Source organism: Carassius gibelio, chromosome B13, assembly GCF_023724105.1.
Source record: "Carassius gibelio isolate Cgi1373 ecotype wild population from Czech Republic chromosome B13, carGib1.2-hapl.c, whole genome shotgun sequence".
Taxonomy (NCBI): Eukaryota; Metazoa; Chordata; class Actinopteri; order Cypriniformes; family Cyprinidae; genus Carassius; species Carassius gibelio.
This window is the reverse complement of record NC_068408.1, coordinates 20,027,021-20,054,607: the sequence shown is the minus strand read 5'-3', so window position 1 is coordinate 20,054,607 and position 27,587 is coordinate 20,027,021. Positions and strand designations below refer to the sequence as shown.

The window sequence follows — 27,587 nt, the reverse complement described above, 5'->3', positions numbered from 1 at the left end:
GAGGGATGACAGCCGCAGACCTCCGGACTGTTATCGGTCTTAACTCGTTTACAGGACAGTTTCACTTCGACCAAGTGCAATTATGCTCGTGAAAACCCATACTGTTGGCTTTTGACACTCTGTACATCATTAACACTGTCAAAGCAAAGACAGCATGCTAAAAACAGCTGTTCAGCAGTGTTTCTGCAAGCACTGAAACAACGAAGGCACTCGAGCTGTTCACAATACGCGGTTTATAATATAAACCAATGCCTTCTGCAATGCTGAACGACATGGCACGCAAATTATACATTTCTGATATGTATTTAATATAGAACTCTTAACCTGATATGCAAATTATCCCAAGACGCCCGTGTGTTTTATTTTCTTACAGTGACAGCGGTGCAGTGTTGACCCTCTTCATGCGCGTTTACGTGATTCGCTCAAATAATTACTTACCTCGTTTTCCCCGTCTGCACAAGCGATGTTTTTTGTTTGTTTTTATTTCACGGTCCCCATCTGATAGCGTGCGTCATGTCCACCGACTTCCGCGTTGAGGGTGGAAAATCAGGCTGAAAAGAAAATAAATCGGAGAGGGCATGCGCGTAACCGCGAACTACTGTCTACCCCAGTGCTAATCATTTATATACACCGCTGATCCAGTGCTGTGGGGTCATTAATTACACTTACATTTCTATTCAGAGTTAAGCACTTTCTGCGTGCGAGAGATGGTGATGATCCCTTTGTTTTTCTCACATCTTATTGTCTGAGATGCACGTGTCCATACAGTAATTTCATTAGTTAAAAATGGTGCAATATAGGGTGTGTGTTCACTTTAGTTCTTTTAAGAACAGAATTCAAAGATGCTTCTTTCGAATCACTGTGAAAGAAAGAGCCCTGATTGTACAGGGATGGGCTTGATGTGCCCTGCTCCTCCTTGTCTTATTTGGAGGAACACAACAGATGATCATGATGTGTCATGAATGATAGGGGAGAAAACAGCTAAAGGCTGTGTCATGCTTTGAAAGGGTTTGCACATTTTATCCGCACATTCTGTGCTCAGAGCATTGTCTAAACATGCTTTGGTTTATTATATAATACTTGTGTTTATGAATTGTGCATGCATGAAACAGTCGTAAAGTACAACAGTCTGGACACTGCAATCAATTACATTTATGTGTGGATATGTCATCAAATCTGTAAAACTAAACTAGCGGAAAAAAAAATAAAAATCTTGATATTCTTGTATTAAAAGACACGTTTCCTTAAAGGACACATGACAAATATTTATGGGAAAATAAGATCTGTAACATACTATAGAAGAATACAGAAGTTATTCATATTGAAATGGCACAGTACAGTACAATAAAACTGTGCATTTAAAAAGCTTCCGCACAAACCATTCTGTCCATTTTGAGCAACAGCCGTTTCCTTTCATATAGCACTGTGTGAACCATTCTTACACCATCTGTTGGCTGCATAAACTAGTCTCTTTAGTTCAAGACTCGAACTCTGAAATTTTAGACCATTTCTTTGATACTATTTACAGTAAAAAAAAAAGTAAAAAAATAAAAGGTGTAGTCATAACAATTCAGAGGTGGATGCACTCATCTAAAAATAACATGTTGAGACAGGACTATCAATATACTCATTCTAGTACCTAGAATCCCAAAGAGCAGTGCTGTTATGACGAAGCAACTGAAACAATAACATAAACACCCAAATGCAATGTTAAAAAGGCTTGAAAGATACAGTTGAATCATAGAATGCAGTACAAGAGAGTGAAGAAAAAACAAAAACAAAAGGAAACAAGGATATTTTATTAGGTTCATCACCTGACAATTACAGTAAAATGCAAACAGCTGCTGCCTTCTGAACAGCTTTTCAAATACTAAGATACAAAAAGGATGGTTCGTCATGGCAAACAGTCAGTTGTTCACATCTTATCATGCCAAGCCCTTATAAAGTTGCTTTAGAATGCTACATGGTCAAACTGCATAGTGTAGTGTGTACGGCCGGCAGAGCCTATATACTTCATACTCAAAGTGAACTTAGGTTAAACAGTCTTGTTATAACACGAGTGTACATATGCTTGGCATTTTCCATGATAAGAAGTGTTCAGTAGAGTGCTTCTAGAAAGGAAAGGGGAGTAATGGGTCAGAAATATGAGAAAGTTCTAATAGGAAACTTACAAAAGACAAAACGGCACATAGTTCAAGCACACGGTCACCCCCGTCCCGTACAGACCCCCATCTCTGCAAGAGATATTCAGCATTACTAAAGTGCATCTCTGCAAGACTTGTCATGAAAAGTGATTGTTGGTTCTATTTAAAAAAAAAAAAAAAAAAAAAAAAAGAAGTAAAACACACAGAAAATTATGTAAATAGTTACGCGTAGTTGTGTATTTTGCTCATTTAAAAGTTTGTACTCACTTTAAAAGTTTTTTTGCATGATATAAAGGTTTTTAGAAACTATTTACATGCAGGGTTTTTTATAGATTTTTATTTTTTTAGCATGAAGTCATTTATAGACAGCAGACAAAGGAGTGTTTCCCAAGGCAATGCTTATTAGTGAGCACTGTTCTTCCCTTTTGTTTTTTTCACTACTTTATTTTTAAGCAAACATGGTGATAAAAGCACAGGTTGGTGATCAAGGTTTTCTCTCTTTTAATAGCTGATGGATATCATGTTTTTGTTTTTCCTCTCACCCTTCATATTTTGGGCAGCTTTGGTGCATTTATGATGGGGTTGGTCTCCTGTAGAAAGCGTCGGCCTGCGCTTTTGTAGTCGTAGGTGCAGTCGTGGGTTTCTGAGTAGCGGTGCATGGAACAGAAGATGTTGCCACACCTTACACAAAAATAACACATATCTTTATGAGAACGGCAATAATCAGACAGCTGCCTGACCAATATTTCCTCTAAGCTGTGTGAGAGAAAGTGCACTCAAATTGCTTCCTCAGAACTGAATAAATGGATGGTGTTTGAAATTAATCCGGATGTCCATTGATTTTCAGTATGGAACTAAAGCTGTTAGAAAACTAGACAGAAAAAAGCTCACAGCGAGACCAAATGGAATTGTTTCTAAACATCCCACACTGAAGCATCTTGTTTTCACCATGGCTTATTTATCTTGTGTAACCTATGTTACGAAAGTAACTTTGTTATAAAACAATTCTTGCCTTTTTTTAACAGTAATTCTAGACTGCATTTAATAAAAATGTAGTAAAATGGTGAAATAAAATATCTGAATATTAACATTTAAAATGGCTGTTTTCTATCTGAATATATTTCAAAGTGTAATCATTTTTTTGTGACGGCAAAGATGAATTTGTCATTATTCCAGGCTTCAGTGTCACATGATTCTTCAGAAATCATCCTAATATACTGATTTGCTGCTCAAGAATCATTTTCAGCGGCCCATTCACACCAATAATCATAATTACCAAGATAGCTATATTCTCATGCACATGAACAGATAAAAAAAAATGTCTATTATACTGTAAGAACACGCTGCGGCTTTGGCATCTGCCGCTTAAACGTTCAAGCTCTTTAAAATATTCATAAGCTGAAAAACAAATGCTTCTGAAAGTAATTCCAATTGCATTGTTCCTCTGTGTTTTCATAACTGTATTGTGCTGGGGAATTTATAGTCAAAGTCAACATAACTGGTTTAATATTATTATTGATAAAATAGATGTGCTACTTAGTAGGCTTTTGCTCAGCAAGAATAAAAATTAAGTGAATTAAATGAAAATTCATTACATTATATTGACAATAAATGTTCAAACGAATCTGCTAAGAGATTAATGATGTATCATTTTTGCAAACTACAATTAAATCAGAGATGCTAATATTTACTGCAGGAAATGTGTCATTTCAAACTAATTTAAAACATTAACACCCAACATTAGGCAAGAAATTAAAATCAAGCAGTTTAAGCTATAAGCCAAACATATGAGCTATATGGGACCCTGGACCACAAAAGCAGTCTTAAGTCTCTGGGGTGTATTTGTAACAATAGTCAAAAAATACATTGTATGGGTCAAAATTATAGATTTTTCTTCATTTCTTCAAGTAAATATCATGTTGCATGAAGATATTTTGTAAATTTCCTACTGTTAATATATTAAAACTAAATTTTTTATTAGTAATATGCATTGCTAAGAACTTAATTTGGACAACTTGAAAAGCGATTTTCCGATTTTTCGTATAAGACTTTGCCTTGATCAAAGCTTCAAGACAACTGAACGAGAAACTGAGAAAAGTCACAGATGGTGTTATCAGTAATGACACATGACATATATCAGAACTACGGTCATCTCCAAACAGAAATAGCTCTATTTTACACCACTGCCCATGCACCAAATGAAGTGTATACTTCCCTTTAAGATTACAGATATACATTAAACCTTCCCTTGTTGTAAAAGAATGAAAAACTCCTACAGAGGGATGCGCGCTGTACCTGCATTCATAGCTGGTGGCCAACCCGGTCTTCTTCCCACACAGGAAGCAGTGCTTTGAACTCTTTTTCTTTGTTCCAGAGGGAACCTTCACAGGGGGCAAGTGGTGTGTTGGAGTGCCTAAACCAACATTTCCACAAACACAGACAATCACAGGAATAGAACGAGAGAGACAGTTATAATGACGATAAAATATAGATTCATGTGCTTGAACCTCCCTGTTTATTTCTACACAAGTCACACAAATAAAGAGCAAGGAAAAGACACACATTGTGACAAAAACGCCAGACACTGGGGCATGAGATTGGATTTCCAGTCATGTACTTGCTGGTCTATCTATTCTGTTATTTGCCATCGCTGTTGCATTTACAAGCCAGTGACAATCTCAGATATGACAGAACATTCAGACGCTCTGAAACACTGGCAGTAAAATGACAGGGAACATTTCCCAAATATATCAGGACCACCTGTTGCAAAAGCATCATCCAGGCTCTTAAGTACACAATCATGCAGGCAGTCTCTTCAAGCATCACACTGAGTCTGAGTGAAGACGTGCTTCTCTTTTGTGAGTAATTTTGCATGCATGCTTTTGTAAACAAGTGATCGTGTGAATATTTATCTATGCAACTGAGCTGTGGTGATCATTTCCCTTTTCTTGGTTTCAGTCAGCAGTTATTCTCTGTAATGACAGTGAATATTTTCTACTTGCAAGCCTAATTTAAAATGCAACACCTCCTGTGAGACAGTGCAGATCCGCCCTGCAGTCCTCACCCATCAAACTACCTCCTGGAAAATATTTTTTAGATTGGCTTGCAGTATTGGGCATTCAAATAAATCGGACAGTGTGTGGCATTGGCTAAAACCCCGGCCTGCTTGACCGATGAAAAATGTTCCCAAAATGTAATAAACCTTTAGCTACAATTTCATATTTTCCAGATTTGTGACAGGATTCTATATATATATATATATATATATATATATATATATATATATATGCATTATTTTGGCATTAATTAGTTTAATATTTTAAAAACTAAAATATTAGATACTTGTTTTCCATATAGCTGTTCACTAAATAATCCAAAAAAGAAAAAAAGTGATATTTTTTCATTTATATGCACCAATATAGCAATATAGAGTAATAAAGGCATACAGAGACATCTCTGTGAACCTGTTAGATTAATGAAGCAAATTAATCGAAACTGGGAATCGATTAACTGAAAATGAGCAACTTGTGCCATTGCTAGTACTGGTGTTTAAATGAGCAAATCACTGTGTACTGTTCTCATACAGTTTTAAGGATCATGCAACTAATCTTATGACTTCCTCTTTAATAATCTTAAAGGACAAAGTAAAATCACAGTGTTGCTTAATTCAACACAAATACAATTAAAAGTGGGGGGTTTTCTACCTGTTTTTGAAAAAAAGGATCTTATGGTCAAAAGACTGCATTTGTTTTATCACAAATACAGCAAAATAGTAAGTAATATTGTACTAATATAATTTAAAATAGCCATTTTAATGGCCATTTTTCAAAGGTCTTTGCTGTCATTTCTGAAGAATGTATTGCATCCTTTCTGAATCGAAGAATTAAAAAATAAATCTAAATATTCAAAATATTTCATTAATCAAGATTCCGGATTCAATCCAACTTGGGCACTAGCACTGAACTAGGCTGGAGGCAGCTTGAAAGTTTCACAAAGTACAGCATGACATTAAAGCAGTAGATTTAAAGATTTACAGAGTAAGACAGGTGTAAAAATGTTTAAAGCAGTGGCGAGTGGAAAGTATGACAAAACGAATGACATTACTCTCAAAAACAAAAAAAGTGTCTCTCTGATACGGGCCAGCGCTGTGAGATGGTGTTCTTAATGCTTCATTTCACACTGTTTATGTCAAGCCACTCACCTAATCTCTTTACTGAACTGGAGAGGCCGCCTGATGAGCTTGACGGCTGCAACGGCAAGATTTCGTATGATAAAACATTCGTGAGATTGCCACAACACTCTTCTCATTAGCCGAAATGCCAAAACGAATGAATTGCACTTGTAATCTGTCTTGCACGGTGTATAATGTGCAGCAAGCGTCTTTTCGTGAGAGGACACACAATCTAGAAGTAGCTCTAATTTGCACGACAGCATCCGCATGTCATATTGAGTTAAAGCAAATACGGTTTCTCCTTGTAGCCCGCAGAGATCAAATGAACATCAGGTTTTTGAAGCTGTACAAACAGCAGATCTGTAAAAGCAGCAGCATAAGTCAAGGTTACAAACTCACCGTGTGGCCGGCTGCTCTCTGTAGGGGGGAGATCCTCCTCAGCAGGTCTTTCTGCAACAGATGGATGTTAGTTGGTAGGGGGGCGGCTGTGGCACATAACCTGCCCAGAGCAAAGGGACCAGCCAGAGCCTCTTGACCACCACCGCCTGCAAGGGAGGCTAGGAGCTCTGCGTTGCTCACTGAACCCAGAGGCTCTTTAGTTGCTTTATTAGCCATCTTCGTGATGTCTCGGGCCTCGCTTTTGGAAATCACCTCCGAATGCTTATCGACTTTGAGCCCACAGACAGATGTGGTCCGTGACGGGGAGCTGACTGGAACCGACGGGCTGTTGCTAGCTCTGAGGAGAGCTTGGGATGGACTGGAGGAACCTGTAAATTCAAAGTGCTGTGGCATTTGAGGAGGTGTGAGAGGGTCAGATTGGGACGCCAGCCAGTTCGAGTTGAGGGCTTGGGAAAGAAGAGGAGCAGCAGTGTTGGGTTCCGGGACAGTTATAGAGTTCAAACCTCGCTCTCGCTGAGTGGATATGTCCAGACTCAGAGGCTCGGGAAGATTGAAGGGTACAGCTTTGGGCGGCTCTATCACCGCTGAGTTCTCGGCTACCGTTAGTCTGTCGCCCTGGAGATCGACCTCCTCTTGAACTCCAGAATTGGACAGAAGCGATACAGGTGGGTACACACAGTCTCGCATGACTTTAGGCCCTCTCATATCCAGCCTGGACACTTTGGGAGGGAGTCTGATCTTCCTGGGCACTGGATTATCCCATGGTTCCTCAGCCTGGAGCATATATACGCCAGAAGCTGAAGAGGAAGGATAAGCATGGCTGGAGGAAGTGAGACTCGAGAGAGATGCGATTTGTTGGCGGGAGGAACCAGCAGCCGGGGATGAAACTGCAGGCTGCTGCTGATCGCCGATCGGAGGTAGATGTGCTGGAGAAGCGTGGCCTATCTGAGGAAGGACGCGAAACATTCGATGGTGTCGGGCAGAGCCGAGCGAACCGCTGCAGGGCCGCGGACCCACTGGAGGTCTGACTTTTAACTTGGCAGTCTTCTTGGGCTGACAAAGACACAAGAAAACAATCACCCGCACAGACAGTAAAGTTATGGCAGATATGATCAAAAGTGGGCGATATGACCAAATCACATATGTGGTATGAGAAATGCGTAAGCAATAACAATAATGGTTTCCTAGATATAGAAAAACAAATATCTGCCACTAAGACTTGTCTACTGACACCTATGCATAGTTGAGTGTGAATAATTAACTTCATGTGCCAATCTGCTGAGCTTGTAGTTATGACTGTGCCGGTTAATCAGACACAGTGTGGGATGGGCGGCACTCCCTCAAGCCAGCTGGAGAACTGAGCGCACTTCCATAGCGCTCCACCGACAAATTTAATCAGATGTGGTTGACAGTAAGGAGGTCCATGCATTTCAGGATTTTGTTCGAATATGCGAAGGAGGAATGAAAAAAAGATTAAGAGCATGTCTAGTCTGTCTATTCTGTTGTACCTTTTTGTTAAGGTTCATATTCTCCATCTTGGCCTTGAGCAGCTTCATCTTGCTCATTGTGATGGAGTTCTCCAGCGTCTGCTGTTCTGAAGCTCCACTCTCGGTTTCCTCCTCCTCCTCCGCGTACACATTGTGTACAGAGGCGCCGCTGAAACCCATGTATAGGTGAACTCTTCGATTATTTGTGCTTAACAGTGCTGTTCATTTTCCTTGAATGAATAAATGGCATACTGAATCTTTAAACTGAGTAGTTGTTTTATGAAACGTCTCTCAGCTGTTGAAAAGGCTCAGGGATTCATGATTAGGTTTTATCTAACCAGAATGGTCTGTGGTTAATGAAGGAAAACCTGCTGAATACAGCACTGCAGTTCCCCCGAATGATTAGAAAAACAAACTTTTTGACTTGTGCCACTTATTGGTTTTCCTTACAGCCAAAATTACCCTGGGTAGAAATAGAATCTATAGATGCTAAAGGTATAGGGATGGATATGTTTTTGTACTCTGATTTGTATAAAAATCTAAAAAAGACTACCAAAAATCCCTTTGTTAAAAATACTTTGATAGTATGGAATGATGTTCAGCACACATTGGGAGTAGTCCCAACTCTTTCCTACTTCTCTCCTATTTGGGGCAATAGGGACTTTAGACCAGGAGAAAATGACCCTGGCTTTAAACAATGGGCACTAAAGGGCATTCGTAAGGTTGGGGATTTGTTTGAGGGAGATACATTGATGTCCTTTAAAGATCTTAATGAAAAATTTGGAATCCCAATGAAACACTTTTTTAAATATTTGCAAATTCGCAGTTATATCAATGTCAAGCAAAATCATTCACTATCTAGACCTCTACTAACAGAATTAGAAAAGGCTATGTTTTATGAGGAACTTGGTACAAACCAAATCTCACTGTTTTATTGCAAATTTGTAAAAAGTTCTAAGGAATCATCTGATTCCAAAAGAATTGCTTGGGGTATAGATTTGCAATATGACCTTCCAGATTCAGAATGGAGCCAGATATGTGCTAAAGCCCAGAATTTGTCAATTAACACTAGATTTAGGCTGATCCAATAAAACTGGGTAATGCGTACATATGTCACCCCTGAAAAGTTAAACAGGTTTAATCCGGGAATCCCAGATACCTGTCTTAAATGCCAAAAACATAAGGGAACATTCTTCCATTGTATCTGGGAATGTGAGGTGATCAAGACATTCTGGCAAAAAGTGACAGCACTAATTTCTTCAATTATTTCAAAATTAATTCCAACGACCCCTGAAATTTGTGCTTTGGGTTTAATTCCTGTAAGCCTATCACTATCAGGTTATCACACTAAAATGATTGACATTTGTCTCGTTATTGCAAGACGTTTAGTAGCATTCTACTGGAAGAACATAGAAGGTCCATCTATTGATCATTGGTTAAAAGATCTGTCACATTGTATTGCATTGGAAAGAATAACCTACAGTATAAAGGGCAAACTAAGAGATTACCATAAAATATGGGATCTTTTTATACATTTTCTGGAAAATAACCAAATATCAATACAGGCAATATCAGATACCTCTCACTCCACTGATTGATTTGTGTATATGATGTGCTTATTTGAAAATATGTGGACATGTCTGTCTTAGCCTTTGTATAATAACTATTCCTGTGTAACAGGTTTTTTTTTTTTTTTTGGATGCTGTGGGTGGGAGAGGGAAGATAGTTAAAATATATATAAAATGTTTTTGTTTTGGAAATGTTATTGTTATAGCCAATGTCTTTCAATAAAAATATGTAAAAAAAAAAAAAAGAAAAACAAACTTTTAAAACAAAGGAAGGAAGCCCTTATTGGTTTCATTTTCTCTGTATAACATTCTGCAGATGGTTAACCAAGTTTAGTTTCTGATGAAGAGGTTGTATGCGTCACATATCAGTCGACCCATTAAAATCGAAATATTAGAAAGATGAAGTGTGTTATTCTGTGTCAAAATAGAATTGCAAACATACTTATGTTAACAACTTAGTTGCAAGAGTGTTGCAAGAGTGTTCTGGGTGTTTGCCGACTTGCAATGTTTGTTAGAACTCATATTAATTAACATTTGTTAAAATTACATTCAACACTTAGTAAATAATTAGTGTATTTGTGGTTATATGAGGTCAAAGGCAAATTATTTTTAATTTACATAATTTATGGAAATCATTTTTATTTTATTTTTTTTTTTACTTCCGTTTGGTGATGACAATGATGCAGATGTTACAGACTGTTAAGCTTGTCAGTAAATGCTAATGCATGTCTTCATTGGCTAAACAAGATGACACACGAAAACTGTACAATCATCTGCTTCCTTCTAAAAAAGGAAACCAGAGTGCAGTGTGTGAACGGAGTTGTTCCTCTTGGCAAGTTATTTCTCTTCTTTGAACTGACCTCAATGATTCAGACACAGGTGTGAGAGTTCCATCTCCTCTATCCACCACGCGGAAGATATTGAGCTGATCTCCCTCACGGTACACCAGGAAGGTGACCTGTTTATTAGGCAGAGACTTTTCCCACATCTCCTCTCTCCCTGCACCAAGGCAGTCAGTGATATCCCTCACAGAGTCATCCGTCACTGTCACTGCAGGTAATGAGAAGAAACAGGATGCAGGTCATACTAATCAATATCAGACTGGTAACTAACTGTGTCCCTGCACACTTCCTGGAATGGTAATGAGCAACTTTTTTTTCTCCTTGACCTCAAAACCAATGCATAATGTCACATAGGAGGGATTAGAAAGTTGCAACAATTCCAGCTTGCACTGAATTGTTGCAGCCCTTTATTGCAGTAGCACTCAAGACTTTCCACAGCCAATCATAAACCGTCGCAGTGGTTCTCTCATTAAATATTAATGTGGTTTGTACAGTCGCAGAAACTTCCATGTGTTGCATTTCATTTCAGCGTCTAAGAGCATTGGCAAGCACATTAACTGGAGCACTGAATAGACTTTATAATATTTCCAAAACATTTACCCTTGAAAGAAAAATCTAATAGAAATCAGAAATATATATATATATATATATATATATATATATATATATATATATATATATATATATATATATATATATATACACACACACACACATACATATACACACACACACACACAAAATGTACTAAACATATTTGGCACGGGTATTTTTAATGTACCACATTAGATACATCAGACTTTATGTATTTTTTGTTCAAAAATGTAATGTATTTACAATCTTTAATATTTATTAAAATCTTTTGTGCTGGCAAAGGAAACTTTTCATTTTTCAATGCCAACGGAGACTTTATAACGGAGACAAAACATTTTGGAAATTATATTATAACATGAAATGTAAATTTTATTGGAAATATCCATTTTTATCTTTATGCTCAAAATAGTATTCAACAACATATCCACGCATATGTTTTTTTTCTTTCATTTTTTTATTTTAATCATCAAATTGTTTATTTTATTTGATATACTTTCATAAAAATTGATCCTCCAACAAACTTGTCTCTGGTGAAGTATGCCGGACTTCTCCAATCCTTTAGTACATTTAAACCTGCCTTTTTCTAACAATTGACTGCAAGCTTGTGTTCAGACCTGCCTCCATCAAATCAACAACTGATGGACTGAACCAGGTCCCAACCCAAACATTTTTTTTCTTTTTCATTCAAGACGTAAGCCATGACAGGAAATAAATTATCTATTGCTACGTTAATTACATTGCAACTTTTAAAAGTCCTTCTACTTCTTGAGGAGCATAAATAACCCACTGGGGGGTAGAGAGTTTTATGGTACGTCCTGATCATGTTAATGATGTAGATACCTTAGAAAAGATGCCATGTATCCAATAGAATACCTACAGCTTTATAGAGTTAAGACAAACAGAGCAGACCTATGATGACATTTTTACAGACAAACAAGCAAGTCTTAAACATACTGCTTGCTGCACTCCTAAGATCATGTTAATAAGATAAAAATAGGGTTTTCTAAAGCACTCAGGATGAATTACTATCCCAGGGTAAAGTATAAACACTGTGAAATAAGGACCAAGATATTCCAGGATTAAATTAACCTGGGGTTCAGAATGACAGGTTTAACATTTTCAACAGTGACAATCCCAGTCGGTGGAGAAAACGCACCTCGTCTGGTGTTTACAGGCCCTCCTCTCATGGCGAGAACCAGCTTGAGAGTGCAGCCCTCTGTGATGCTGAAAACACAACCACAAGAAAACTCAAACTCGAAACCACCACTATACAGTTCTGCCTTTAGAAATATTTGCATGTGAAGCAAAATGAGTGCCATCCAGCCCCACAATATCTTCCCAGAAATCCTCCATGTGGAACATTAACTGACAAGAATTCATGACAAATCCACCATCTGTGACCTCCAGACTGAGCCAGCCTGACTGCCTTTAAAGAAACAGCTCACCCAAAATGCAAACGCTGTCTTTATTTACTCACTTCCCCAAAACCTTTCAAATGATTTCCTTCCTTTCACGGAACATAAAAAGATGTTTTCTGAAGAACGTCCAAGCTGCTCAAGTGCAAATTAGATTTAAGAACCATGGGGTACAGGTTTTCCAAGAATAACAACCTAAATATCACTCTATTCTTCATACAAAGCAATCTTATGGCTTCAGAAGTCATCAAATATAGAGCAAGAGTCATATTATAAACTACTTTTTTGATACTTGACTATGCTGCTGATGAGCCCCTGATCACAATATGGGAAGAAACAGCTTGGACATCTGTTTTTGTTCCACAAAAGAAAAAAAAAAAGATTTCAAAGCAACATAATGTGGAAGTTAAGCTTACTTCCCATAATATAACTTCCTGCATCCGGCTTTGTAAATTAAAAAAACAAAATTCACCTGTAATCATGCAAGCAGTACTCATCTTCAAGCTCCATACCATTCCATATCAAATGCTGCTGAGAGACCGGGATGCCTGTGAATGAAGAAATGTCATAAAATGAATATATATAACCTTCTTTTAATTATGCAAACTAAACTAAACATTCAACCACATGCACAGGTTCAGTCAGAGCATTATCGATTTTCTAAAAGCATATCAGACAAAAGAACAAACAAAGAAGTAACTCGAGAATAACAGGAACATAAGGTGAATGCATTTACTGCATTTGACCACAGTAAATGGTTGACCAAATGGAGTGTTTCTGAACTGCAATCATTGGAGGGAAATAGAAAGCGTACAGAAAGAAAAAAAGAAGCAGAGGAAATAAAACCTGGCCTTTGACATCCTATGAGCAGTAAAAAAAAATCAATGTCCAGTGACCTTCATAACTTTCACTCACTTTACAAAATGGTTTGGATTATTTTTAAAAGGCACAGATTTCAAAGATAACTAAAAATAAAGATATCCAAATTGGGCTTTTAGCTCAGTACAGAATCTGTATGTGTCATGTGTAGGGGAATATACAGTTAAAACCCAAGGACCAGATATGTCGCAATGAAGACCAGGACTCAGAGATGAGTTCAATTAATAATAATAATTTTACTTGAAGAAAATAGTTTGCAATTTCATCAGCAGAAGTCAGCTTCAACACTCTCGAAGGAGTTCGCAGGCCGCGCCCCAGTACAATACAAAATCAACCACAGTTATACCCTGACAGAGGATACTAATTGCGTCAATACATGAGTCAACAAAATTCTGATTGGTTCCAAAACCTAGATAAAACTCTCCAAAGACGTATATCTGATATGCTGGACACCTGCAGTTGATCGTTTGTCCTGGGACTGTCTGAGCTTCTCCCTGTACAGACAGATACTAACACATGTACACAGAGAACTTATCTAAAATTCAAGGCTTTCTAGCACTGGCGAGTGTCTTATCATTACGGTTGGATACACACACATAATATGTGGACATTAATCTTGAGGAAAAGAAATACAGCACACATAAGGTTACACATTTCACTCTTGCTATAACTTGATTAATAGTCAAACAAGAAATCATGTAATAAAATAATTAATATCAGTATGAAGGATATGGCAAATCGGCATCCACTCCTTCAGTCCCCCGTTTTAGATCAATGTGGGGTCTAATACCCCACATCTGGTCTAATAAATGAGGTCAGGTGTAGTTGTGATGCATGGTAAGAATGCAGGCTGTTTGTCAACTTAAGCAGGTGCATATACTTAAGATCTCTGGTACTGGCTGACATTTCTAGTAATAAACACATTATTTTGTACAAAATACTTCCCATAATCATTCTTACTTCCCATATACATTAATCTACTTACTTAATCCCACAATATCGCCACTTGCACTAGTCTTTCTTCACATAATGTCTTTTCCAGTGAATTATTCTGTGTGTCCCTCTACCTGGAAAAGTGTCCTCCATCCATATATACTTTCATCAACATATCTTTGTAAATACCTCTCTTCCTACTACAGCTACTTCACACTTACCCTCTAAAACCAAACATTTATCCAACAGCCTTAAGACTAAATTTTCATATTCATTAACCAGATTTAACAAATCATTAAAGAAAACCGCATACACTATAACCAATTCATTTTTTTTTAACCCTTAAGAAGGATATTTGCCTTATTTGTTTTCTTTTAGCATGTTTTATACAACTATGATTAATTTTAGTTAATTTGGTCATATCTTAAAATAAACTCATTACAATAAACGTATATATATTATTCTCTGGAAGCCGGGCTAAATGAATAACCACTGTTATTGCATTTCTGACATATGTCAGACCCTCAGTCACCTCACAGATACCAAATACAGACATTGCTTATAACCTAAATCCCAGTAAAGATACCCTTATTTTATGAAAATCTATAATTTTCCCCATCAATGGTACAATTATAGAGATTGATTATCTATTTTACCCTTTCATTCCAAACTTGGTGTTAAAAACACAAAAATAAACAAACCAAAAATAAGTAAGATCAATATTGAGCCATCTATAAAAATAAAAATAAAAATAATCATAATCATTATTTCCTCGAAAACCTAGAGCAGTTCCTAGTTTATTACTTAATAGCCCTTTTATTAAGTTTTACTTTCGCCACGAATCCAGTTGCAGTCATCATAGTTCACATGCTGTTTACACATACATGAACCATAAACTTGTCATTGTTAACAACATTTGGTTAAAAATACATTTTAAGTATCGAAGTGTCTAACTTTTAAAATACAACTAACCTATCCACTTATTGTCATGCATGTATTTTATTTTATACCATGACATTACTGTTAACCATACTCATTGCCTTATTATTACCCTTTTTTTTTTTTTTTTTAATGTAAGTCTTGTCAATTATCATACCATATTACTGTACTCAGACTATATTAATGACACATTCAGAAGCAAATCCTCAATACCTCGTATTAAGTCAATTTAGTTCTCACTGTTTTGTCAGTTAGAAATGCTTACACATCAGCTACGTGATCAATGTCTTTAAAACCCTTGTTAATGTTTGTCATTTGGCAGTGATATTTATTTACTCAAAATTATTATAAACTGAAAAAGAGCACACAGATTTCCCAATACTATTACTAAATGAACAATACTATTACTTAGTTCTAAACGCCCAAATATTTATTAAAGAGACATCCTCAGTTTCTGTAAATCTGTATTGAAACAGTATACATTATCAAAAAGCCCTGTCAGTGTTCACAATATTAATTTGATTTGACTTGACCAGGTGTTCATAAGCAGCTCCATAGAGCCTATTACAATTGTTTTGTTCAAACAAAATTTATTTATTTATTTATTTATTTTGCTGTGCTATTTCAATTAATTCAAACCTTTTGTTATGGTATTCCTCCATTAAGGGGCTATCCACACGTTTTTGTTCAACTTATCTCTGTTCTACATAAACCACTACATAAAGCTTTTGCACTATATTACACAAGCAGGATTCACTCCTTTGTTTTCCCACCAGGCTTCTTTATGTGAGGGTGCTCTCTGGATAATTTGGTTAGTGACGTAGCCAATCTGTCACTGTTTTTCTGCCGTCAAGTCTAAAATATTTACCTTCACCATTCAAACAACAAAGTGTTAACTTGTTAAAATTTAGACCCTCATTTAAATTTAGGCATGGATTTTAAACCCATTTTGGACGGCAAACTTAAATTTCACAAATCCAATCATATAAACACTCTTTAACATATTAATCCAGAGAGTGATTTAAATCAGTATTATAAAAGACAAAACAAGTCATTATTACCAGTAGCAGACAGAGCTGGATAACCAATCCACTTAAAGCTCGTCCCATGTTCGGCATTGTCTTTTCATTAGTTTCACTCAGAATTACCGACTTCTGTAAAGTAATTTCACTTAACACATCTGTAATGATAAAACACTCATTCCAGAGGTTACTGACTCAATTGAAACAAAACAGGAACAGAATTGTCCCCCAATAATATATATATAGCCATCCTCATGCATGCACATACTTAACACATTTATATTTTAACAGCTCATATTTAAGGTTTTCCTTTTGGTATTAAATCGGAAGGATTTAAACTCAAACATTGTCTGTGCATTTTACCAAGTTTGTACCTAATCTCTTATCTAATCTCAAAGTTTGCCTGTTCATTAATGATTTTTATTTTGAGAAAAATCAGCTGGGTTGTTTTGGTCTTAAAATTATTGCTCTGTTTTGGTTACTCTTTCTTAGCAGGCCAATAATAGAAGAAGAGCACTATCCCGGCCTCCACTCAAGCACTCTCTCTCTCTCTCTCTTACTGTGCAAAATATTATTTATTTATTTATTTTGACAATTTTTGCCAAACTTTAACTTAGACTATAATATAAAATTCATTACAACATATAACCCTAAATTATTCAAATAAGTTAAAAATGTCAAAGTTTCTAGATCTAAAATCTCAGTTTAAACTGTATAAAATACATAATGCTAGGAACATTTCTTTAAAATTATTTTTACCTTACATGCTTAATTCCCTTAACCTTTGTTATCTAAACCATCTCTTGATTAAGCAGAAGCAGTCTTCATTTTTAGCCACCACCATATCTTGTTATCATCTTGTGTCATTCCTAATGACCTGCATGAGTAAAGACTATGATATAGACATATTAGTTCAATATCATTTTAGCCTCATAAGAAATTTTTGTCTCAAAATAATGGCTGTCATCACATGGTCTCAGATGGTTCTTGAAAGCCCATTGCCATTAACTTTTTATAAATAAGCTCCTTGTCCTCAGGGTCTGATCCCCTGGCATAGTTGCATCAAGTTGTGGACGCTTGTCACAACAATCAGTCAAGGAATGCGGTTGCTGGTGATCAGGTCTGGAGGAGCTCACATTTTGAGGCAGATTGCTGTACTTCATACAGTTCCCCTCTTAATGATGCTCTAGGCCTATCAAGCATCCGCTCAACTCCACTACCATCTCACATATAACACCTCCCTTCAGGGCAGGTGCCCAGTGGCGGTGACCCCCTGCCTTAGGTTGTCCCCTATTGGCCAGAAGAGGATCTTACCCGTCATTGAGAAATCACCTCATGCACACTGGTAACCACTCTTTCCCGTTGCAACATCCTCGACAGTCTTCTTCCAGAATCCAGTATTTCCTGCAGCTTAGGAAAGGTGCACTCAAGAACCATGAGAGCCATTGACAGCACCTACTAGTGTTAAAACATTGAAAAAGGTTAATCAAACTAATATTTAATCGCTAAACTCAATTGGATACCTCCAAACTATCATGCTGAGATTACTCAGTGAATTTATTTTTCACACCCGTCCATTCATTGTAATTTTCTGTTGCTTCTGTAGCTGCAGCCATCAGGCCCTGTATGATGGTGGAGACTAAAAATAAGACAGATAAGTTACTGGTCATAGAACATATAGCAATACAACTGTTTAACTATTCAAAATTATTACATCTATAGCTCAGGGTCTGTATTATGATTTTAAAGACCTCATGTCTCTTCAACAATTGCTCCTAAATTGTTATTCATTATTTTTATAATCTCTTATTTCTTACATGCATTGGGCAGTTGAACATTTAACTACCAATTGCCCTCTTAATGCATTAAATCTGAACTCTTTTTAGCATGTCCTTTAGCATCTCTGCCTATGATTTGACTGAAACACTGTGCTGTACTATAAATATCTTATCACTTAAACACAAGCTCAGATAACGGCATTTTAGCTTACTTTGAATGAGAGAGAGAGAACTCTGAGGGATTCAGGACTCGTAACAATGCATTTTCATTCATTTTTAACAATTTCATCGTACTATCATTTTACTCTAGCCCAGTTTAAAACTTGTCAGAAATTATATGCATTTTAAAAATAAACATCTTTATATTTGTATTTTTACTTTATTTTCGCAACTCAAATGTTTCTCAAAGTTCTTTGCAGTCATTGTCATTACTTTTACATCAACTTGTATTTATCCATTCACTTAATTCTGGCCATGGCTTCTGAATTTCAACATTGGTTTTAAATCTGTCAGAGGTTATCTGACCCAGGTATATTACTTTGGGTCTTGCTAGCATGCTGTCTTCAAAGTTACTTTGAAACCCCCGTTTATGTTACTTGTTTACAACTTTATCATCTCATAAACAAAAAATAATTTTCTTTTCTCTTCTTTTTTCTTTTTTTTATGATGCTGCGTGACTACAATTTTGCAATCCAACAATAAAATTACTCTTTTGGCCAAACATTAGTAAATATAGGAATTACATTTTTTTTTTTTTTACTCAGAACATGTCTCTGGTACTTTTAAAGCTTAAGCCAGAGTCATGGTGGGGGCCAGCATGAGATAAAACAACGGCTTCATTGTAGTCAAAGTAATTTTATCTTTTTTAAAGCAAAACATAAGCTTCTAAGTTTTTCCAAAATGCCACTGCCAATTTGTGTGCCTTCAGTTGTTTTTTTTTCACTAACCCAGAATTCTGTTCAGTATTCCTTGTCAGGACTTTCAACAATTATATAGCACTCAGTTACTTCGGGGATTATTTTTAACAAATCGGCACATACATTTATAAATGTTTATTTCTCTGGTTCTGTCTTTGTTTAAAGCCAATAAATTTTTTAGTTTTAACTTTCCAATCAGAATCAAAGCTCAGACTGACCATTCTTTCAATGAATTCAGAGAATATTTTTTAAGTCAGAGCTTCAGAGCCAAACTGTTTACAGCATTTGCTCTCTTCTGTTTCATTATTTCTATCAGGGCTTACCAGGTTACCTAATTTGTCAGTCATATTTCTATCATAAACCAAAAACATATTGAGGCGGCGATCTTACCAACAGCACTTGACTTCTGCGTGATGAAATTACAAAGTATATTCCAGAATTTCCATATACTGGTCCAATCCAATCAGGGTCATGAAAACTACATTTTAGCTCTTTTGGGGTTGTTCCTGAGGCATCCCAGATCAATCAATACTTTCCCTTTGCATATATCCCTATATTTTTATAGGTGCACATATGAATTATCACTATTTATTTTTAAACACTAATTTTGGATACTCTTTTCCCTAACCACTGACCTGGCCTATTTCTAAGCTCGGGGCGCCCCTGTCTGTAATGGTGGGTGATCGAGAGTTGGAAGAGCGAGATACGACTAGAACCCCCGTCTAGCGTCTTACATTCTTCTCGGGATTTCCCATACCCCTACTTTGGCTTCCCTGGCCGTAAATGCACTGCCCTTTATGGCCTCTCGTGCTTTTCGGCTCTCTGTGCTTGACCCAGCACTGCCTATTTACGGCCCTACGTGTCCCTTGTCCCTCGGTGCTTGACCCAGCACTGCCCTTTACGGGTTCACATGCCTGTTAAGAATGCGTTTTTGTCCTCCCCTGGACTGTGCACACCTAGAAACAAATTTTTACGTCTCTCTCTAAGACCTATAGGTGTGCACCTGTTCCCTCTGTAACTGTACACATCTCTAAATATCTTATATCAAGACCTACCGATGTGTACTTGTACCCCTTATACTCACAAGGTTACTTATTTACAGGTATATTGTGACACCAATTTACCTTACTCCAACCTGGAGCTGGTGTCTACCCCCTCACGTCTGAGTGAGTCTATCGTTCCTCCTTCTCTCGACCCCCTCCACTTACAGACAGTCCCTAACCAATAATATTAAATCTAAAATCTTTCCTACCTTGGTTTGATGATTGATCAGGGATGTCACCAAAGAACTATTGCCCGCCGATCCTCCACCATTAACTGTAGGGGAATATACAGTTAAAACCCAAGGACCAGATATGTCGCAATGAAGACCAGGACTCAGAGATGAGTTCAATTAATAATAATAATTTTACTTGAAGAAAATAGTTTGCAATTTCATCAGCAGAAGTCAGCTTCAACACTCTCGAAGGAGTTCGCAGGCCGCGCCCCAGTACAATACAAAATCAACCACAGTTATACCCTGACAGAGGATACTAATTGCGTCAATACATGAGTCAACAAAATTCTGATTGGTTCCAAAACCTAGATAAAACTCTCCAAAGACGTATATCTGATATGCTGGACACCTGCAGTTGATCGTTTGTCCTGGGACTGTCTGAGCTTCTCCCTGTACAGACAGATACTAACACATGTACACAGAGAACTTATCTAAAATTCAAGGCTTTCTAGCACTGGCGAGTGTCTTATCATTACGGTTGGATACACACACATAATATGTGGACATTAATCTTGAGGAAAAGAAATACAGCACACATAAGGTTACACATTTCACTCTTGCTATAACTTGATTAATAGTCAAACAAGAAATCATGTAATAAAATAATTAATATCAGTATGAAGGATATGGCAAATCGGCATCCACTCCTTCACATGGTGGAGGGAAAAACTAACTAAACAAGGATTAGGACGAAAACTGTAAATCTGGTGCAATGATCAGGAAACCCACAAAAACGTGCTATTATGTGTCCTGATGTATTTAAATGTACTGGCCTGAGATTTTAGGGATATAATTGCACACACACACAAAAAACTTGGGACAGCTATCTTCATACTTTATGGTGATCTTTTGCTCTTCTAAAAGCCTGACAGCTTCCATCCCAACTTTAGGAATTATAAAGTTGTGCGGGTTTGAAGAATGCAAGGCTGAGTACATGATGATTGACCTTCCACTTCTTAGTAATGTATTCCTTTGAGATTTAAATGATTTCACCAACATTTGAAGTCAGTAAGATGTTTTTTCATGTTTTTGAAAAAAAGTATCTTACATCCACCAAGGCTGCAATTATTAGACTGAAAATACATTAAAAACTGTATTATTGTAAAATGTTATTACAATGTAAAATCATGTTTTTAATTTTAATATATTTAATATAGAATGTATTGCTTTGATGGCAACGCTGAATTTTCAGCTTCAGTCTTCAATGTCACATGATCCTTCAGAAACCAGTCTAATATGCTGATTCGTTGCTCAACAAACATTTCTTGTTATAATCAGTTGTAATGCTAAATATTTCTGTGCAAACCATGATACATTTTTCAGTTGAATTAGACTATTAACTGTTGAATTACCTATCTTTAGTAACATCATAAATGTGTTTACTGTAACTTATGATCATTTAATGTGTCCTTGCTGAATAAAAATATTAGTTCACTTGTTAAATAGTTTATTTATATTTGACAAACAGAAGTTACTCTGTCTGCCTCGGGCACAGTTCTTCCTCTGATAAACAGTTCTGTTGTTCTGGTGTCCCTCAGGGCTCTATTCTTGGTCCGGAACGGTTTAATCTCTACAAGCAACCTTTGGGTTCTGTTTAATCTAGATATGGGATATCTTTTCATCTGTACGCTGAAGACACACAAATTTATCTGCCTATAAAGCATGACGATAAGCTTGCCTTTAAGCGTATATAAGACTGCTTAGAAGAACTGAAACTCTGGCTTGCTAGTAATTTTTTGAGTTTTAATGCGAGTAAGACTGAAATTATCTTGTTTTGGTTCAAATGATCACAGCATTCATGTTGTTGATCTCAATACTCTGTAACCTTACAGTACCACCTGCATTCGGAATCTGGGGGTTTTGCTTGATAACGGTCTTAAACTTGATAAGCAGATATGTTCTGTAGTTAGGTCTTGTTTCTATCATCTTTGTCTTTTAGCAAAAGTTATGCATGCATTTGTAACATCTCGACTAGACTATTGTACATTGGTGCCACTCAGACATGTGTCACACGCTTACAGTTAGTTCAATATGCCGCAGCCCTGCTCCTCAAAGGGAAGCATAAAAGTGATCACATCACACGGGTTCTGATTTAATTTCATTGGCTACCCATCAAATACAATTTAGAAAGAATTGATTTTAAAATTTTGTTTTTTGTTTTTAAGTCTTTACGGAACCAGGCACCATCTGAACTACTGCATCTGCTTTCTCAGTCTAGATCACTTAGATCTAGGGACTCTGATTTACTATATGTTGTTAGAACTAGACTTGAAAACGGGTGATCTCGCATTTGCAGTCATCGATCCTAAGTTATGAAATAGCCTTCCAGCCTACATCAGATCCACCCAAACCTTTTCAACTTTTAAATCCGCCCTGAAAACATACATTTTTTCTGTGGATTTCAATATCCCTTGACTCATTTTGCCATTAATATCTTTTGATTCTATCTTTTCTTCCCTATTTTATTTTAATCTTACTTTTATTGTTTCTCTAGTGCTTAAATGCTATGCTGTCATTATTGTCTTGTTTCTTTTAGCCTTGTAAAGCACTTTGGCCAACACCAGTTGTTTTTAAATGTGCTATACAGATAAACTTGTATTGTATTGTATAACATTGATCAAAAATAACTGTTCAATCAGGACTACTTCTGTCAAGTATATTCATGACAATTATATTGCATACAGTTAGTGCTGGTGGTATGATTATGTTCTGAGCAACACTCCACACGTCTGTCCATGCAGCCATGCTTGGACAGAGTGGGGAGAGCAGCAAGATAAACCCCCTTGGGGTACAGAACAGATCCATAATATGTATACATACATACAATTCACAACTACATGAGTTGGAAACGAAACTTGATGGAGATTGCTTCCAATGAAGTGACTGTAAAGTAAGAACAAAGTTATATCGGATTACAGGTTCAGTTGGTGGAGTTGGGGTTGGAGGAGGGAGTAAATTGCAAGCAGCGATGCAATGGAAGAGACGCTGAAGAATGGGAATTTAAATAGACCGCATGTGATGGGTGTCGACACTGGATTGGCACACGTCAGGAACAGCCAACTGTTGGCTGATGCAAGTGTGACTAACGTGGCCTGCCTGAACTAACGCAATGCTCAATAAAATATATTTCTATTAATTTCTCTCTGATGTTTCTGTTATTGTAAATTTCACTGGGTTTGTTTTAAGGGCCAGGTTAAATGAGAAGTATGCGGGCTCCTATTTTTCCATGGCTGGTAAGTGAGACAGAACCCATCAAGGGATTTTAAGTTTAAGTTAATCTTGGCTAATTCTAGCTAAGAAATGTTTTAAAGACTCGTCTAGTAATGCTGTCCTAACTATTTTGCTATGTTGTTCTGCAACCAAAGGTTCATCTCATCTGACCAATTAGAATGAAGCCATTTTGAAGACCACGCTCCCTGTTGAACAGAAATATTTAATACACAAATAAGCAGCTTATTTAACCAAAGAACTTATTTAACCAAAGAACAATGAACCATTAATATACTGAAACAAATGAATCAATTCTGTAAAAATGCAGATCAGGGCGACTCATAAGCCATCATAAGCAGAACATATATGACTCAGATCTGCCCCCCTGTGTACAATAAATAAACCAACAATCATATCAGCTTTATATCTAGCAGTGGTCAAAAAATACAACACCACAAAGCATCTCAAAGTTTAAAATTGCCATTAAACCCTTTTCAAGGTCATTATGGTTGTTCATTTGTAAGACATTGCATTTGGATATAATGACCAGGTGTACCACTTACATTTTTCACACGTCTGCACTGGGCTGTGATTAAGCAAACAGACGTACCTTTATCAGGTGTAAAGTGCAATAAGACACCAGAATGCACCTATGCAACACAAAACTGGTATCTGTTCCTAGAAGGGGTAGTTTTCTAAACAGAAGTGTGAGACAGAGCTGTTAGTGTGTTTGGTCTGCCCATTGTTTAGAGACATGCTTTTTAAAGTATACACAGTCAGCAAGTGCGTAATCTTAAACATAATCTGAAACAGAAATTTAAAACATTTCATATTTAAATGTGTATTACCTCAACATATCCATCTCATACTTCTCCCCGCAACTAGTCTGATTCCTGGAAGGGGGCATCAAGTTCAGCTCCAGATGCAAAGACGTGTATCTGAGAATCTAAGTTTAGCCAGAATAGCCGAACTACAACTAGGCCATTCATCACCTGTAATCCACAGGGTGGATAAAGTCATCTTTAATAAAGCTAACTCCTGCAGGAAAGTGTCAGACCTGGTGAACTGGGTGCTGTCTTACACATTCAAATGTTCCTGGGAGGAAACCTGTCTGCTCTTGAGACTGGCATGCTTAAAGACCCAACAGCTGTCTGGACTGACAACGTCCCATCTGGGTTTTCAACTAATGCTTTTCCTGTCTCGTTCATTTCACACTTATCAGTGAAGTGCACTGCGTCAATCAGACTCACAAATGAAGCACCCTCAGTCCTCATTTTCATCTTAATGTTTCAAACTACATATAGCTGTGCCCCCCAAATAAATAAAAACCTGTTCATTCAAAGAATACGAACACCTTTCATTCTAACAAAGCTGCTTTTATTCTTTCAACCATGCCACATGATGATTTTTAGCTACTGGGTAATATCAATGGCAGCTTTGATGGGGAAGGAGAGAAGCAATTTATTCTCATCTCTTTTTTTTGATTGCTCATGTGTTAAACTGGTAAGACATATGTTTTATCTGTAATTGCAAGGGCGGATCTGTTAAACAAGTGCAATTACTGAGCATGCTGGATGTTAATAAACAACTCAATTTCTTCTGAAGCTCTTAATCTGAATGAAAACATCAGACCCGGACTACAGGGAATAAAGCCATCTTCAAAACTAATGATGGATATTTAATGTCTCATTAAAATAGTCCTAAATCACTATCAAATCAGCAGAGAGTAATTAAGGTGCATTTTGTTATTACAATGAACCAATGTTTCCATTTAGCATAACAGAGATGAGGACTAAAATAGATAAAGATTGTTTAAGATGAATAGAATGTGTGTTTATAATGTAATGCATAATAATAACCAGTAACCAAAATCATTAGAATAGGTCATTATAATAGAAAGACAATTATATGAAAATGACCATCATATTTGAAGTTGCTGGTCAAACCAACAATACCATTCAAATCTTGGTTGATAGAAATTCATCAAAGTGACAGTAAAAATATTTATAATTTTACAAAAGATTTCTATTTCAAATGCGGTTCTTTTGAACTTTCTAGTAATCAAAGAATTCTGAAACAATTGGCAACAAACGTCACATTAATCAAAAGAAGAAATGTTTCTTGCACAAATAAATCACCATTGAAAATTCTGTTTAAAATATGTTTAAAAAGGTATTCCAAATTGTAACAATATTGCTTTTTTATATTTTTTTATCAAATAAGTGCAGCCTTTGGTGAGCAACTTTTTTACTGTAGTGTAACAGTAGCATTTTGTAAGGACAGTAACACCTTAAACTAAGTTTTAATAGTGTCAAATGTCTGTACATGTGGGGAATATTTATATTTTTAGATGTTCTACATGTTCACCATTTTTAATCACGTAAAGACTCAATCTGATCAATGATTTTTTTCAAAGCTGAAATGTTCCTCATAACCTCTTACTAAATATGAGCTCAGCCTGTTTAATGGTTAATTATTTAAGAATAAATGTGGCACTTGACGTGCGTAATCATGTCATAATTATTTCATTACTGTGTGCTGTGTACCAAGTCACGAGAGGACACATACCCTCCAATCTCTGAATCTTGGCCTTGACTGAGACGACCTGTTCAAACGGAGAGACACGCAGCTGGAAGCAGGTCCCTGTCAGGGTCTCAATGAACAGCTCCATGGTCTCGCTGAAGGGCAGCTTGTAGTGCAGCACACCTACATTGCCATCATTGAAAAACGGTGGGTTCCTCTTGTCAGTCATTATTGCAAAGGACAGCTCAGGATGAGACGACAGTGAACCCTGCCCAAGGTGGAGGAGTGAGGGCTGAGATGTGGCCAGTACAAACGCATCATGCGTGGAGCTTGGGGCTGTGGAGAATCAGAATCAGTGAATTAGCATATAAAAAGTGTTATTACGTGAATTTGAAAATGAGTATTATATGTAGACATTAATTAATTCAACTTGTTTAGTACATTGAAGAGGAAATTCAAAAATGTACTGTGCTTATTACTACATATAACGATAAATAATACTTATTAATACTTATTTATAACATCGCTTATTAATAATAATTATTATTATTACTTTTTTTAGCTATCTCTTCTGTTGATCAACGCTGATCTGGGTTGTGCTGAAAGTTAATGGACGTTATCAGAATGTTTATTTACAATTAGTCTAAACAACAATAAAACAAGTGTTTTAAAGCTACAAACGACGCTTTTCCAACTTATTTTCCCCAAAGGTCGACTAATATGTGAAGTATCCAACAGTCTAGTGGACTAGCTAGGTTATAGACTTTTAAAATAGTCGTTCATTAACAGTTACACGGATTTATCATCTTACCTTGACAGCATCAGAGATCTGCAGGGTGGGACAGCTGGATCTGAGAGAGTCCTGGCTGATTTTACACCAACAACACAACCCAAAAACTAGATAGTTAACCCAAAAGGTAAAACCGACCGACCCCCCAGTCTCTGAACTGTTATCTGACAGAAACTGGCAATAAACGGTGTTTTAATTGTATTGTAGCCGCTAGCTGCTTTAGCAAAGCGGCACAGGCAGCCCGTCGAAGTACTCGCGGATGCCGCTGATGCTTTCTAAATCCTATAACATATTTCCCGTTTCTGTACGTCAATACGTTACCTTATCTTTTCGAGCCACGGAAACTGCTTTTGTTTCGACGTTATGCGACTCAAAGGCCCCATTAAAACAGAATACAAAAACCTGAAAAGGAGGCAGCCTACTGTGATGTTCTTGATTGACAGTGAGGAGACCGAATGACATTAGCGGTTGGAGAAAAAGAGAACCACTCGTCCAATGGAAATGCAAAGTGGGCGGGACCTCCCCTTCCATCTCCCGGATGTTACCTCGGTCACCCTGGCAGCGTCAAACAACAATTTGTGACTGTATCTTGTTGCATTTTCAGTGCATAACATAGAAAGGCTTGAAGATTTTACATTTTCTACATTAAATGGTTAGCAATGGCATGGTCCTTTACACATTTTGAATTCAAGCACTCAGA

At 36.9% G+C, this 27,587-nt stretch overlaps 2 protein-coding genes across 8 annotated transcripts in view; both read right to left on the bottom strand.

Annotated features, from left to right (window-relative positions):
- Positions 1-713, bottom strand: part of LOC127969993 (E3 ubiquitin-protein ligase MARCHF8) — a 91,029-nt gene extending 90,316 nt beyond the window's left edge. Inside the window, exon 1 of one of the 3 annotated variants that reach the window (XM_052572160.1) lies at positions 439-713. The gene's annotated coding sequence lies outside the window, so the exon portion shown is untranslated. Of the gene's footprint in view, positions 1-371 lie in introns of all 3 variants that reach the window. The other 2 variants (XM_052572157.1, XM_052572159.1) reach the window with 2 other exon arrangements.
- A 1,067-nt stretch (positions 714-1,780) lies between these two features.
- Positions 1,781-27,339, bottom strand: LOC127969992 (AN1-type zinc finger protein 4-like). 5 transcript variants are annotated; one of them, XM_052572154.1, is made up of 11 exons: positions 26,909-27,337; positions 26,143-26,433; positions 13,093-13,168; positions 12,362-12,429; positions 10,630-10,819; positions 8,223-8,370; positions 6,715-7,767; positions 6,346-6,391; positions 4,440-4,557; positions 2,687-2,825; positions 1,781-2,234 (listed from the first exon to the last, which is right to left on the bottom strand). In XM_052572154.1, exons 2-10 carry the CDS (start codon positions 26,324-26,326, stop codon positions 2,690-2,692), a joined length of 2,019 nt encoding a protein of 672 aa, XP_052428114.1. In that variant the 5' UTR covers positions 26,327-26,433; positions 26,909-27,337; the 3' UTR covers positions 1,781-2,234; positions 2,687-2,689. The 5 variants fall into 5 exon arrangements, 4 of the variants coding, with proteins under 4 accessions (XP_052428114.1, XP_052428115.1, XP_052428116.1 ...); XM_052572155.1 differs by having other exon boundaries at positions 1,781-2,825; positions 26,909-26,963; positions 27,209-27,317; XM_052572156.1 differs by having other exon boundaries at positions 1,781-2,825; positions 27,209-27,338.
- Positions 27,340-27,587: the final 248 nt, after the last annotated feature.